General features: G+C 35.5%; 1 protein-coding gene across 1 annotated transcript; it reads left to right on the plus strand.

Annotated features, from left to right (window-relative positions):
- Positions 1-8,478: 8,478 nt before the first annotated feature.
- Positions 8,479-15,450, plus strand: PENK (proenkephalin). The gene is made up of 4 exons (XM_012541312.3): positions 8,479-8,640; positions 8,807-8,907; positions 9,523-9,663; positions 13,699-15,450. The coding sequence occupies exons 3-4, from the start codon at positions 9,526-9,528 to the stop codon at positions 14,359-14,361; spliced, it is 801 nt and encodes a 266-aa protein (XP_012396766.1). The 5' UTR covers positions 8,479-8,640; positions 8,807-8,907; positions 9,523-9,525; the 3' UTR covers positions 14,362-15,450.
- The last annotated feature ends 1,021 nt before the right edge of the window (positions 15,451-16,471 follow it).

The raw sequence follows: 16,471 nt of genomic DNA on the forward strand, positions 1-16,471 counted from the left end.
TAATTTTCCCAGCTTAATGCTATGATTAATCTTTTCCCTGGCTAAAAGCAGTAACTATAAAGGGAAGCATGGTGTTGTAAAAAGACTTGGCCTCCAGCTAAGTTCATGCCTATAAGAATAATTCCACCATTTTTACATGTCTGAACCTCAGTTTCCTCAAAACTAAAGAAAAAAAAACAGCCTACACAGGATTCTTATGAAATGATTTACAAGTTGTAAAATGTGTTCTAGATTTATGCAAGACTGCTTTACAATTAAAAGATTTATTTCAAATGTAATTTATTCTATCTTCACTGAAACCCTAAAAGTATCATTGTACTCCTTTTATTGACAAGAAATTTAAAAGTTAAGACATTTATTTAAGATCACACAGAAAATAAGTAAAAGAACTGAAATAATAGTTGAGATGTCTTAATTTAGTTTAATACTATTTAATCTGTATTATATGAAGGAGAAATAATATATAATAAATGGCATAAAGATACAGTAAAGCAGATGGTCCCATCCAAAGCCATAAGAATTGCGCTTGTCCGTGGAGAGGGGACAGACACCTGCAGTTTGGTTTAAATGGTTGCCTCAATCCTGCTTTCTTAGATCATATGAACTTCTTTACCAGTTATAAAAATATTTGATCACTATTTCTATAATCTTTTTGCTAATGTTTTATTTAAGTTTTTGCATTAATGTTCCTTCAAGAGATTGATCTATAATTTTCTTTCTCTGTTTTTATCCTAACTGGTTTAGGTATCAGTACCATGCCTGTGTCATAAAAGGAATTTTGTAGGACCCCCTCAATCCCTAAATGTTTATTGACTTGTATTTTTTATTTCTGGGATAGAGTTCCATATTTAGAATGTAACCCTGGACTTCCCCAGACAAAGGGAAAAAAGGGGAAAAAGGGTTGGGGGTTTCTGTGTTAAGGTCTATATAATCTTGTGTTTTGCAATTTGCACTTTGCACTCCTCCACTGACACCTTGTCACCTGTGAGTTGCCCTTTCTCACCAGATCATAATTAATCCTTATTTTGCTTTTTACCTTGAGAGTCTCTGATTTTAACTGGAAAGCATGCTGCTTTCTAAATTTTATATTGGGTAACTTGTAAAAATTGTATAAGCTGTGCTTAACATTTTTTTAGACCTGCTGGATATGTGGTATAAATTTTGTGAAATTTGATCCAAAGTTATTTAGATATTACCTATATTCTGAATATTAAGGTTTCTCTTCCTTTCTCCTTTTAACAAATAAGTGAAAACAAGAAAATTTGGCATACAGGGATATGTATAATTACAAAATAAATTGTATCTTAAAGGTGTGTAATATATCTAAAGATAAATAAGAAGGCATTAAAGAGATGTTTGTTAAAGAGCATGGCTCCATAATATTCAAGTTAGAATTAATGAAATATCACCAATGGAGAAACTGAGATAGAGTGGACCATTCAATAGACTGGGTGAAAGCCTTCCCCTGGGTTCTGCTGACTTAAGAGGTATTATTGGAATAACATTGGAACAAATTGAACCTAGGTATGGATTGGCAGAGGCTATTGATTCTGATAAAGGAACAAATTTTACTTCTAAGGTTTTATAAGAAATAATGGGGAGGGATTGCAAATTGAGTAGCAATTCCATATACCTAAGCATATACCCTCATCAGGGAAAGTGGAAAGGATGAATCAGATTCTTAAGAAATGGATTACTAAATTGATGTTAGAGACTAAATTGCTTAGGACCAAATGTTTGCCTATTAGTTTGTTAAAGAATTAGAACTGTCCCTGGAAGTGATCTGGGACTTTCCTCATATGAGATTGGTTTATTTTGTTTGAAACAAATGATAAGTTTTTAAGGAATCATATACTGGCATTGTCCTTATTCCTTTTAGCCCTTAGGAAACAAGGTTTGCTGGCCGAGACAACAAGATTTGGAGTTTGCTGTTCCAGAAGAGTGGGTGCTTACTAAGTCCTGGAAGAAGCATAGTGGAAAGGACCTTAACAGACTTATAGAAGACTGAGACAGCAGTCTGGAAGCTGAGAACACCAGGTTAAAGGACTTGTGGAAGAAGCTCAAGAATGAACTGTTATGAACAATTTATAACTTCTAAAATTGACTTTGCAATTAGGAATGTTTTGGTGGGAGGGGAAATTAATTGCACTTAGAGGAATTTTTAATATTGTTGTTGTACCTGTTATTTGTATTTCCAGAAAAGTTTATAGAGGCACCTTGATTAGAGGAAATTGAATTAACATTTTTTAGGGTGAAGAAATTATTAATGTTAATTCTGATAGGGTTCTTTAATGTGAAATTAGGACAGTAAATTCTATATTCTATATGACTTTTAATTGATTGTATTGAGTCATTTTAAAATTGTTCCCATTGTTTAGGGAGATTTTAGAACAATGACCCTTTGACTTTGTCCCTTTGAACATATTAATACCTGAACATGTTTTGTTATAGATTGGTTATTAAGCCTCTTAAGGTGTAATGTTGAATTTAAAATCCATCTGGATATGCAGATAAGCTGTGAACTTTCTAGGATGAATCTGTTAACTGTTATCAAGGTAAGATTATAATCTTATTTAGGATATGTGATCCATGAAAGCTAAATTCACCTGAAGTTTTGATTAATGAGACTTGTTATTTGGGATAAAATTTCTTGGAAATATAGCTGATAATATTTGGAGTTTTGAATCAGGTATAATTGTCTGGTGGATCATCAAGTCAGTAATCCACCATCTGAAAGAAATATGTCACAAGCTACTCAGAGGAATGCAATCCTGAATTGTTATACATAGAAGTTAGTATTTGGACAAGGGATGGGAGGACAACCTGGCCTCTGCTTAAGGCAGGATCCTTCTGACTCAGTTTCCTAGTGGTGTTCCTTTGAATAAGAACCCACTTGATTATTACTGAGTCCGGTTATAAGGTAGAATTGTTATTGCATACAATTAACTAAGGATACTTTGTCCTGTCATGTATGTGCTCTCAGGCTTAAACCTGAAGGACCAGTTTTGATGCTATTATAATCATGTCCCTGCTTTTTAGTTTTAGAGCAAATTTCTCTAATTAGGGCAAGTGTTCTGTAGAAACTATGAGCACAATTCAAGTATGTAAGATCTTACAATTTCCTATCTGAAAATATGTGGTCATTATATCCTAAATAAGTAGGTAAATGAGTATTTAGCCTAGTCATCGATCTGTTGTTAGGTGCATATGTCTGTCTGTTTCTTTTAGCATTTTTGTTGTTGCTGACTTTCCTGATAGGCATCTTTATTTGTGAAAGAATTACCTATTCTAATTACTGAGGACACAAATGGTTGGGGTGATAGATGGCACCAGATGAGAACTGGGGGTACAGAGCCCCAATTTACATGCTCAATAGGCTCATTAGACTCCAGGCCATGGTCGAAATAATTGCCAACTAGATGACAAAGGCACTGGATTTGTTAGCAGACCAGACCACTCAGACTAAAAGTACTCCAGCATAGATTGGTATTCACCAGCTTGTTGGCTGGAGAAGATAGAGTTTGTGGGAAATTAAATTTTTTGCTGGGTGAAAATTGATAATAATGGACAAATAGTGAAGGAAATTGCCAAAGACATAAGAAAATTGACTTATGTCCCATTCAGATGTAGTCCTTATTGATGTGATCTATGATATGGGGTTTGTTACCAAATGATAACAGGCACCAAAAATTGGGGTTCAGTCATGTGAGGAGTTTGTAGTGGCCATTCTCTTTGGCATAAGGTAGATTTATTTGGGGAAATAGGTTGCAGACAAAATGGTAAATATGAAATAAGAGAGAGCATATTAAAGACAAATTCTTCAGTGGAACTCACAATTACCCAATAAAAGGGAGTACCCTAGAGGTTAGGACATGCTCTTAGCTGGCAGGCTACATCCCGAAAAGGACTTAGCACCCTAATCGAATTAATTATCTGTAAGGAGACTGGAGTTGGGAAGCATAATGGAATTAGGGGATCTACCATGTGGCACAGGGGAAGGGGAAAAAGACACCACAAAGCAGAATGCTTAGTGGGCTGACCCAAAGGAAGGTAGCAGCCATAACCCACAAGTAGGTTTTATAAGAAAAATTTAACCTCAGGGACATGACAGGGAATTCCACAGAGGATGGGTTTCAGGAACTTGATATAATTTGGGAAGTAAAGATTGACAATCTGGAGGGAGAAGTCCAGTTAGACTTAGAGTATTAAAAAACAAGGATGGACCCCAGTAGAGAAAAAAGGACAAACCAGGTCCAGAGAGATAGGAAATTGAGAACAAGATGGTTGAGGATATGTATCAAGAATGGTGTGAGAGGTCTTCAAAGGTTAATAAATAAAGAAGAGGGACTGAATGGGATCAAGTGAGTGAAGACTTCGCACAAGGATATGGCTTTGACCTATGCCCTAATGTGACTTAAGAATTTGCAATAACAAGTTGAGCTACAACTAAAAAGCTGTAGGTGTTTGATTGTCTTGGATGAACATTTCCCCTCCTGTTCCCTCCACCTCTTAATTAGCATTTAAGTACTTGATGGGTAAAGAGTTTGTTATTTATTAGTATTCTTTTATTTCTGGGATAGATTTCCATATTTAGAGTATAAGCTGATTCTCTACTAACACCTTGTTTGTTGGGATATCATGAGATAATAATAAATCCTTTTTTTTTTGCTTTTCTACCTTGGGAGTCTCTGATTTTAATTTGGGTTGGGGTCACAGTTGTCCCACACATTTTTCTTTGCAATTTGGCTATTTATGTTATTTGACCCTCAATCATCAAATCAAACAGGTAGATGATATTCTCTCTCAACATTCCAGGAATCCAGGCTAAGTAATTCCCCAGTATCAGATTCCTCAAAGTTTGCAGTGTAAACTACTATGCTTTAAATATTTAGTTAATTTGATTTTTCATCATATTGTGATTTTTTTTAAGATTTAAAGAAATTTTCAGACTGCTTTCACTAGCAGCTATTTCTGTAAATTACCAAATGTCTAATCAGTTCTCTGGATTTTTGAAAGGCTAAATTTCCTTATATAGTCATCTCTTAGAATTAGAACCTATCACCTGGCTGATAGGGGTGTGTGTGTGTGTGTGTGTGTGTGTGTGTGTGTGTGTGTGTGTTTAGAGAGAGAGTATGCGTATATAATATACACATCATGGTATGTAATTTATATAATCTTTCTTTCCTTCTTATTCCCTTCTTACCACTTAATCTAAATCAATCATATATTTTGATACTACATGCCTTTTATGGGTTTCTTTGTGTATAAATCCTCAAACTTGATTGAAAATTATGTATTTAATCCTGTTAATTCATTTTCAATTTTATGAAAGTAACATTTTTCACCTACAAAATTTAGCCTTGAAAAACCATTCTCATTTGTATTGTCCATAGCATCATAAGTCTGAGTTGTGTCTTTAGAAATACTAACTCATTTGATGCTCATAATAATCCTGTGAGAACGGTGCTATTATTATCCTCATTTTACATTTGAGGAAACTGAGGAAATTAGAGGCTATATGACTTGTTCATGGTCACTGAGTAAGTTTCTGAGTCTGGATTTGAATTCAATGCTCCTTAACTTCAAGCCCAGTGCTCTATTATATTCTCTCTTAGAAGTTCAGATATGTCTATTTGAAAAATCAGGTTTTTTATATCATTGTCACACATCTTGTATATGTAAAGATATATTACTTAAGAACCCCAATGTTGACCTTAAAAGAAAAAAATTTGGGATGGGGAGGAGGGAGACTTTCTGTACACGAGTTCTATCTGTAACTCCAAATTAGGAGGTAGCCCATTTCTATTATTCTATAAACTCCTAGAGAACAGGCTTTCATTCCTTTTGGATCCCCAGCACTTAGCACAATACCTGGAACATAGTTGTTTCAAAAATGTTTATTGACTGCCAATGCAGATCAGCAGGAACTTGGCAACCTTTAGACTTTATCTAATGAAAGGGTACTTTCCATGCAAAAAGTCACAGTATTTTGACACTGCTGTGTGGGACAGTAGTCCACTAAAACTATCAGAAATCCAAGTATGAGTGTCTCATGAGAAAAGTTGCGCGTCTCTGATACACAAAGTGTGGTTTCAAAGACATACACCCAGGGAAAGTGCATTTCCTTTTTTATTCTGCAACTATGCTCCCTTCCCCAACCCCCTGGCCTCTTTCCCTGTGGACTGGGGTTTCTAAAGCACAATTTCTTTAAAAAAAAAAAAAAAAAGGTAAGAAAGCCTGAATCTATCAAATGTTTAACTGAGTAGTGAATTTCCCACTTAATCCAACCTCTACCCCCAAGGAGCTTCCATTCCAGAAGGGTAAGATTAACTGATTAACCAAAGAAAGCTAGGGGCAAAGAACCAAAGATTATTTTTAAATCTCAGGCCACTGATTACAAAACCCAGTCCCTGTCCCTAAGGAATTTACATTCTTATATTCTTTTGGGCAAGATTACCTACACCCCCGAATGCTGGTGGTTTTCAATTTTTTAATTTGTTTCATATCTCCAATTTAATTTTTATACAGTGGAAACCAAATAAATCCATTCCTCACACTGCCTTATCTTTATTATAGACATAGACAAAACTTTCTACTCCTATATTTTATAAAGGGGGAGTGAGGAGAGGACATTGGATATAAATCAGAGAGATTTAAGTACATTTAAGCCATGTTCTATACTCATAAAACATGGAAGACATTTATATTATTCTTTCCCCAAAAGTTTTTGAACTCAAGGGTCTGTAAAAAAAAAATGAACTGGTTACTCAGTTGATGAGTGACTTCCAAGGGTTCCTGAATTTCAGATAAAGAAGATAAGGTAACAATAATGTCCCTGACCCTTTCTAAAGATGAGTAATATGTTTCTGTATTAAATGGATCCACACAAATGAGTTTAGATCTCCTAATAGGCTTGATAGAATCAAGCAGCTAATCCCAGAATAAAGCCAAAGATCTGAGGAAACTACATAAAAGGAATTAGGAAATGCCTTGCTGCACCATTAAATCATTAGTTTCCATAACTTCTGCCTCCATTCAGAGAAAAAAAAATGGTAGGGACATTAGTCTCTGTACTTTAATAAACTTTATTTCCATGGGAAGACTGGTGATTATAATGGGCATAAAATAGATGTTTCTGTATCCTCTCTCATCCTCCTCACTCCTTGTTTTCCTTCCTCCCTTTTTTCTTCCTTCCCCACCCCCAGCCCCTCTTTAAAGGCAAGTAAGTGGAAAATTCTATAGAACTCCCAGACTCTCACCCCGTAATCCTTAAACAGCATCCTCTCTTTGGCTAGGAAGTCCCGGCCACCTGGCTCTCTGAAACCTGAGCAGGAGTGCGCTGCCCTCTAGTGACCAAAATTAGAAGATGCAGAACTAGAACGAGCAGAGCTCGCCCTTGCCAACAGAGGAGCTTCAGATAAAGTGCCTTTACCTTTTCCCTGATTTCTTCCTTTCTGCTTGTCTGACCTAGATCTTTCCTGGTGGGTGGTAGTGGCAAAATATCAAAAGCAATAAATATCCCTTAGATTTGAGTAGAGTTTGTATCAAAATTTTTCACATCTTTGTCCCATCTGCTCAAATATTAAGGTTTTGCTTTGGGTTTTTTTTGGTTTTTTGTTTTTTTAACAAAAATCCGGGACTTTTGAGAATTTTTTGTTGCTGTTAAAGTTTAAAAAAGGAGGGGAGGGATTTTTCCGCCTCCAAACCTTCCAGGATATAAGTTCTCTTTAGATCACCCCTGCTCTCTCCCTACCGAATTAAACATTTTTTATCTGCAAAAAGGGTATGGATGTGAGGCCCCTGACCTCATCATGCTTACCTTGAACTCCTGCCACCAATGGGATTACAAGTATTTTTCATACAATTATTCACAAGTCAATTCTGCAAAATGACAGTACCAACTTCACATCACCTCTTTTGAGGTTTATTAGTGGAGTCTGTTAACATTTGCTTTAGCTAAGACAAGCTTTAATTTTGGGGAGAAATAGCCTGTACTAGTTTCTGAATGGGAAATGATTCAGGATTAGTATAAAGATCCTTAGTGTTCTTTGAAACTGTGACCCTGGGAGAATGTTTTAGAGAGAAGACAGGCCTGATATGGCACTGCTGTTTACACATACCATTTCCCAAAAAAAAAAATTTAAGAAATTCCTCTGATGAAAATCTTTTCCATTTCACTCCCATTGAACTCTGGAACATCAGATGAATGATGGGAAAATGCATGGGCCATCACCCCCCTTCCGCATCCGCCTCCCCCCAATAAAATGCTTTGAGAGTAAAATTTTCCCAAAGGATTTAGGGTTAATGTGTAGAAAATATCTAGCAAATTACCATGTGTGAGTAACAAGCCCACTCTAGCCTCCCTACCCACTGGAAAGAAGGATATGAATCCTATCCAATCCCACATTGTCTGGCTCAGCTCCTTCTTAGTGATGATAGTTAATAAGATAGCAAATGCGTCCGAGGTGGGATTTCGTAGGTCCTGCGTCAGCTAGAGCCTGTAGGCGATTGGGGGACGCTTGAGTTTTTCCTTTTTTTGACATATTATAAAGTGACTCCATCCACTTCGTACCACACTGCCTCAGGTGGAGAGCTCGCCAGCTCTTCATGTCCATCTACTTCAGTAACCCGCTGAAGACGGTAAGTAAAGATATCATAAACTCTCCTGCAACTCCTTACTTTCTAATCTAGGGACTGCAGTAAGTTCGCCAGGAGCTGTGATAGGGCAAACCGTAGACTATTGCTTTTCTCATGTGTTGTTCTTCCCCTCCACTCTTCTCACCCTCCCCCATCTTCTTTCTTCTAGACGTTCTCCTGGGAGGCAAATTGCTCTGCTCCGCTATAAATACTTGGTGAGCAAACCAAAGCACTTCAGCTAGCCCACACTCGATTGAAAACAGCATCTATGTAAGTAAACTTTGCTAAAATACTGGATTTTCCTAGTGGGTTTGAGGGACCTATTTGCTAGTCTTTTCCTCTTTTGTTTTCTTAATTATCTTCCTCTACTTTTCCTTTTTGTGACTGAACTTATATAAAATCTTCTGTTGGTATATTTTGTCTTGGTATTGAGCCTGGCCACTCCATCTCATACTTTGGCGAGCTCCCAGTGTTCGTAGCATTCTAGGGGGAAAAATCTGTCCTGAGGAAGGTAAGATTCTTAGGATTGCAGATGAAAGAAAGGACAAAACCCAATCTATCTTGGTGGTCTCAATAAAGATCCCACCGTGGTGTTTCACTTCCTAGTCAGCGGACAGCAGGTAGAGACGGAAGCCTTTTCCCTTTGCCCTGGGTCTTTTTCTGATACAGTTCATAAGAAAAGGTAAATGTTTTATTTACACGTTGGAGTGTGCTATGTCTGCTGCCCCTGTGTGTGGATCTTCCAGGAGTAGGGAATGTGAGTGATCTGAGGATGAATTCATGGATCGGGGGAAAAAAATGTGTTTTCCTTAACGATAGCAAAATAATAATAATAATAATAATGGTTAGACAGTGACTGAGCTGCGCATCCCATTCTCTTTTCAGCCCATGGCGCTGTTCCTGAAGCTCTGCAGTTTGCTTCTGGCTCTCAGCCCTGGCCTCTTCCTGACCATCAGGGCAGAATGCAGCAAGGATTGCACCTCTTGCACCTTCCGTCTGGGACAACATGCGGACATCAATCCATTGGTGAGCTCAGATTGGGATAGGAGAAAATAGGGGAGGGGGAATCCTTTTTATTATATTTTGTTTCTGTTTTACCTAATTGCAGAATGAGTAATAAGCCACGTTTCCGTCACCAAAATATAGAGTCCCCTTGTTACATCTGAAGGAACTGGAGAATAAATTCCAGAGTTAAGCTTACTATGTATCCCGCGGAAAATCTGGCTCAGAATTTTGGCTTTGGGGAAAGGGAAATGGTGGGGGGAGGAGGGAAGGAGAAGAAGAATGGGCAGTTGGCAGAAACTATTATGTTTTGTTTCCGTCTTGAATCCGTGGTTGGTGTAGTTTTTTGTGCGTTTTAACAATTGGGTATCTAGAGCGACTGGATTTGTCCACTTTAAAAAAAAAAATCCTCTGGCAGTTTTTTTTTCAGTACCTCGGAGAGCACCAAACTTACTGCTGTCCCAAGAGCTTTGTCCCCACAATGGCAATTCCTTGCTTCCTAAATATCTTTCCACCTCATTCCATTAGCCCCTAATGTTAGGCCAATCTCCAAAAAATTTCATCTAAAGGATAAATAGAAGCACTATTTTTTAGACAATGTAATTGTAGTAGAAAGAGCACTCAATTTTGAGACAGACCAGATTTCAATTCTGCCATTTCTGTGGATCTTTGGCTGGTCATTTTCCTCTCTGGGCTTCATTTTCCTCATTTATAAAATGGCACGATTTGCCTAGATGACTTTAAAAATCCCTTCTGGCTCAAGATTAAGTTTCACTGAAAGACTTAATCGTATCAGCCTCTGCTGAAGGGAGAAATAAAGGGAAAAGAAAAAAGACAGGAAGTTTGTAGTGTAGAGGAGAAGAATTGAGAAAATGTCAGAAAGACAATTGTGATATACCTTTGCATCTTGTAATAATTATTAGACTATAATTTACTCAACAGAAGATATTGGGGAATAGCTGAAGACAATATTGGAAAACAGTAAGAGGTCAAGGTGCAGGTGGGTAAAGAAAGACCAATTCAGAACAAGTGGCTCAAAACAAAGAATCAGGTTCCCTGAGAAATTTATATTCTGCATGGGGTCTTGATATTTAAATTATTTTTCTAAACCTCTTTCTAAAGCAATGGTAAAGGTTTAGTTTCCATAGAGGGATAAGGACTCCTCCTCCAGTACTCTGGTATTTGCAGTAATCCAAAAAATTCAACATAGTTATCAACATTTTGTAGAATAGAGGCAGATTTTCTTGTACAAAATAATCTAGTTTTACTTTACATGTTCTATGCAGATATTGAATTATTATAAAATGTTTATATATTATTGAATATTTACATATTTTCTGTATTTTAAACTAGCTCTTGTCTTATTTATCTTGGCATTTTCCCCAGCATCTAACTCAGTACTTTGCATGTAAGTTGTTAAATGATAAAATAATTATCAAACAAAACTATATCCTAGAGATTTGTATGATAATGATAAAATATCATTCTTTCCTTTATCATTCTTTCATCATTCTTTTTTCATTTTAGGTTGACTGTACTTAGAAACTAAGTATAGAATAGAATCATGTCAAAAGCTACAAATAGAGGAAGAAGAGTCAGGCATTAATTCTACAGAAATGTATCCTGTGTTTCTGATTATACAGCTCTCCCATCTTTAGTCATGCTCTGGCACCCAACTTTCACAATTGTACAATGGGACAATCTGCACATGTTAATACTAATGCATACATTATCCTATCCCTACATGTGTTGTCTCAATGATAAGGGAATTTCTAATCTTTTAGCTTAATGAGCTAAAATTAAGATAAAGATTAAGATATCCTGCTTGTTATATTTAAAGTAACTTGGAAGATTATCATTGCTTGTCCAATTATTTTTCTTCTTTAATCTTTTCCCTCACCTAATTTCCAAAATACTACTAATCTTTTCATTTTCTTTTGTGGGAAGATTAAATTATCCCCACATCTCACCACCATGGATTGTTGTGTATCTTTTCTCCCTTTTCTTTCTAAATCTTTCAAGGACTAATTTGAAAGTAAAGCAGCATTTTCCAAAATATTCCTTAGTACTATAAATGAACTGATAATATTTTTACCTAGATGTTGTTTAGAATTCTTTCTTATGAGTCCTTTGCAAAACACAGATGGACTGCTCAACAACTAATAGAGTCTCCTAGGAAAGCATTTTGAATGGCTAGCTAATTTGGGTTTTGAGTCAGAATTAGATTTATTCTAATCTAATTAATATCACTAGAATTGCAATAGTAGAGAGATAAGCTCCTATGAAAAATGCACTGAAAATTTTAATTGTTAACCAATACCATGTATTTGTGAAGAAATCCTTAAGAGAGTTAATAGAGGATACAAGGTAGTTAACAAAAAAAGGACATCATCATCCCTACATGAACCTGTTTTCTATAAGAAAAAGCAGGGATTTGAGGAGACATGATTTTTTCCAATCTAGAAGAACAATCACAATACTTTAATTACTATTAAAGTACTCAAGTACTGTTAAACTAGATAATTCTTTTAAAAGTGGATAGCCTTTTTTAGCTATAACAGATATTATATATTTGTTTTGAGAAAGAAGGTTAAAAATGTTACAAAATACTCTGTTTATACTTTTTTTATTAACTACATTACTTTCCTCCTTCTTAACCTGTTTTTCTCCAAAAAAAAACTTATTTTAAAAATTAGAATATGAAACTAAAATTTAGAGCCAGAGGAGACCTTAGAGGTCATTCTCCTCAGCCTCCTCATTTTGTAGATGAGGAAGCTATGACCAAGAGAGAATTTACTTGCACAAAATCAAAGCAAAAGTATTGATTCAATTTTTCTGACTCCAAATCCCAAATCACTTCAATTAATGGGACTCAGTCTCAGGATCATGTCTTTTGGAGGCAGCATAGTATTGTGTAAAGAGTAATAGCTCTTACCTCAAAAAATAGAAGCTTTGATACCTACTATGTGTGGCATTAGGTAAGTCATTTCTCTTCCCTTGGCCTCAATTTTGTAATTTGCAAAATAAGAGGCTAGATTTGATGTCCTTTGGTGACTCTTCTAACTTCAACTCAATGATCCTATATTTTTGTAAGATTTTAATTCACCGCATTTTAATTGAACACCCACTCTTAATAGCTGATCAATAAATGGAAAATAGGCATTTAATTTATGAGACCTATATCAAAAACACATCACTGAGATGATCTCTTAGAAGAGTTTACACACTGAGCAATCAACTTTTGAGGAGAACTTAATAATATCATTCCTCCTAGGTCTTACATTGGTTAGGATTTAATTATTGCATAATGAATTAAGAGAAAAATGGTATTCAGATTCATTTCTTTTTTATTGAGTAACATGTTACTCATTAAAAAAGACTTTCAATTTTGCAGCGACTAAGTGTTTACGAAAAGAGAAAACTTCAAGCTTGCATATTTATAATATTTTAATAATGTGAGATTTCAAAGCCAAAATTCAGCACAAAAATTAAAATAAAAATAGTAGATAAGGCTAAAGTAAAAAATTTCTATTTCAATTTAACATAGTCATCCTATAGTAATATCAAGCTTAGTTTTAAATTTTAAGACTTTTCCACAACTACTTTTGAATTCTAGTTATCTGTAATTAAAAAAAAGGTAAAATAAAGAACTTGCTAACTATTTAAAAGAGACTGGTAATTCAAAGAATATCTTATTTTAAGTCCTATCTCTGATATACATGACACTGTAATCCTTATCACTTAACCCCTCAGTGCACTGGACAACTTTCAAAGGACATATGTTGTAGAGAAAATGTCTATATTTATTGATAAAGAGTTATCCATTCCAATGAAGTGATAGGTCTCATCTCTGTCCCTATCCTTTAAAAAATATAGATTACTTTATTATGGGAACATTTTTCTGCAAGAAGGACTAATATCAATAAACTCAAAAATTTCAAGCCGACCTAAGTAAACTCCTAAGAATTAGAACTGTTGTGAATAGAAGATATGTGTAATTGTATCGTTTTAGCAAAATCCAAGCAATATCTTACCATTGGATAAATCATTTTTTCACAGGCTTGCACATTAGAATGTGAAGGGAAATTGCCATCTGCCAAAGCCTGGGACACCTGTAAGGAGCTTCTGCAACTGACCAAGATGGATCTTTCTCAGGAAAGTACCAACAACCAAGGAGAAAGCAAACAAGATGAGAGTCATCTTCTATCCAAAAAGTATGGGGGCTTCATGAAAAGATATGGAGGATTCATGAAGAAAATGGATGAGCTTTATCGAGTGGAGCCAGAAGATGAGATGAATGGAGGAGAGATCCTTGCCAAGCGATATGGAGGCTTCATGAAGAAAGATTCTGATGATGATGCATTGGCCAATTCATCAGACCTGTTGCTAAAAGAGCTGCTGGGAACAGGGGACATCTCTGAAGCAGGGCACTACCGAGAAGGTAATGAGAATGAAGAGGAAATGAGCAAGAGGTATGGGGGCTTCATGAGAAGCTACAAGAGAAGTCCAGAACTAGAAGATGAAGCAAAAGAGCTACAGAAAAGATACGGGGGCTTTATGAGAAGAGTTGGAAGGCCTGAATGGTGGCTGGATTACCAGAAAAGATATGGTGGATTTCTTAAGCGCTTTGCTGATTCCCTTCCTTCAGATGAAGAGGGAGAAAGTTATTCCAAAGAAATTCCAGAAATGGAGAAGAGATATGGAGGATTTATGAGATTTTAATACCTTTTCCCATAAGTTTCAAAATGCCCTACCCAGTTTTCCTTTGGAAAGACTGCTTCATTGATCACATTTTATTGTAAGGTGTTGCTTGCACTGTACAGTTTTTTACTGTTTTGTTAACAATACACCCTTCAATCTGTTATTTAAGTTTTGGTGTTCTTTCAAATGTCTGTAATTTCTGTTCTGGTACAATTTAAGCTATGCTGGTAGTTCTCAAGCTAATAATGTTTTTGTTCACTTGTCCTTTACTTTAAACAAAATATCTATAAATGCTTACTTGTACATAGATAGAATAAATTCCTCATGCCAACTGCATAATGTGCTTAGAAGTGTCTGCTTTCCACATTATGTTCAACTACCCTGAAGTTTGCATCATCCCATACTGAAACCCATACTATAAAGCAGTAAACAGATAAGTTCTGGGCAACCTCAGACCATTGGTCTACATTTCAACAGGGAGCTGGGGCAAAAAAAGAAAGAAAGAAAATGATTCTCCATTTAATTTGATACAATTAATGCCTCTGTTAAGTAAAAAAAAATATGGGAATGAAAATGATCCTATTGTTGTTCTCATTTCTGAAAATGAATTGCATTAAAAGAATCCAAAGCTTGTTAACTCCAGCTCTGACCTTGCATATACCAAGATCTTGAGTGTTCTGCATTTAAAATCAGCTGTTAACATTTTATATTTAATGCACACTGTTAAGACTAAAAAGGACCTTTGAGGTTATTTAGCATATCTTTCTCATTTTAAAGATGAAGAAATGGGGGGCCAAAAAGTTTAAGTGATTTATCTAAGATTATAGAATTCACTAGTGGCAACTCAGAACATAGGTGTCCTGCCCAAATATAATGTTGTCCCCCAAACATTACACTGCCCTTCCATCTGCCTTGCTTTCAGGTACTTTTACATTCATGTCAATGGCAATTGGTGTTAAATCATTAAACAATTAAGTATTCATGAAGTACCTGTTCATATAAAGCTTTCTGCTAGGTCCTTTGAGGGTTAAAAAAGGACAGAAGGCATGGTCTCTGACTTATGGCTGCATGCTCCTAAGTGATATTGTTAAATAAAGCACCAACACTGAACACAGATGTCTACATATCTCTATAAGAATCAATTATTTATACAGATCTGGGTAAAAACATGTATGTGCCTGGAGAAATTTGGAAAGTGCATTTCCTATACAGCTACTTATGGATTTGAGTTTTCACTCTAAAATTTACAATTTATTACAAAAATAAATATAGCTCCCAGAAAAATGGAAATGCCTATAATTAAAATACGTAGATTTTTTAAAAATAGGAATTTTAAGTTTTGTTTTGTTTTTCCCTTAAGGAGAATGGATAATTCAAATGTTGGGTTTTATCTGCTCATCTTCTTGGAGAGTTACTGGAACTGATAATTTATATTATTTGGCCAGTATCACACAGCCAATATGTGTCAGAGGCAGGATGTCAACCCAGATCTTCCTGACACAGAGGCAAGGCTTTATTCACTATTAAACTACTACCTCCCTATTTTTAAAAAAGAAAAAAAAGTACTTTAGATAAAAGTGGCTGAAATCTCTATGGCACTTTAAAGTCCTCATCTCATTTGATCTTTGCTTTAAGTTAAAGGGCTATAGGTATTATTAGCCTCACTTTTATGGATGAGGAAACTGAGCGTTAGGGAAATTAAGTGATTTGCCCATGTTCACACACCTAGTTAAGTATTAGAAGTGAGATTAAAAATTTTAGGTCAAAATCCTAGTTCAAGATAAGGTGGTCTTTCAATGCCTCTGTCCTCCATTGTATATCCCTCCCACTTCCTACTTTTCTTTATTTGAAATAAAAAGGGTTAAATTCAATTTTATTATATTTGGCCCATTGTTTTAATCTGCCAAACACTTTTTATATTTCACCTCTACCATTTGATGTGTTAACTGTCTCTTTCAGTTTGGGGTTATCCACCAATCTGAAAAATTTGTTATCTATGACTTTTTCTAAGCAAAAGGATCACAACCAAAGGGCCAATTGTCTTGTTTTAAATATATATTTTATAACTGTTTAATATACTTAGTTCCCTTTGAAGTCTTCTGCATTTTATTTTATCCATTTAATAATATTA

The sequence above is a fragment of the Sarcophilus harrisii genome, chromosome 1, assembly GCF_902635505.1.
Source record: "Sarcophilus harrisii chromosome 1, mSarHar1.11, whole genome shotgun sequence".
In the NCBI taxonomy this organism is placed as follows: domain Eukaryota; kingdom Metazoa; phylum Chordata; class Mammalia; order Dasyuromorphia; family Dasyuridae; genus Sarcophilus; species Sarcophilus harrisii.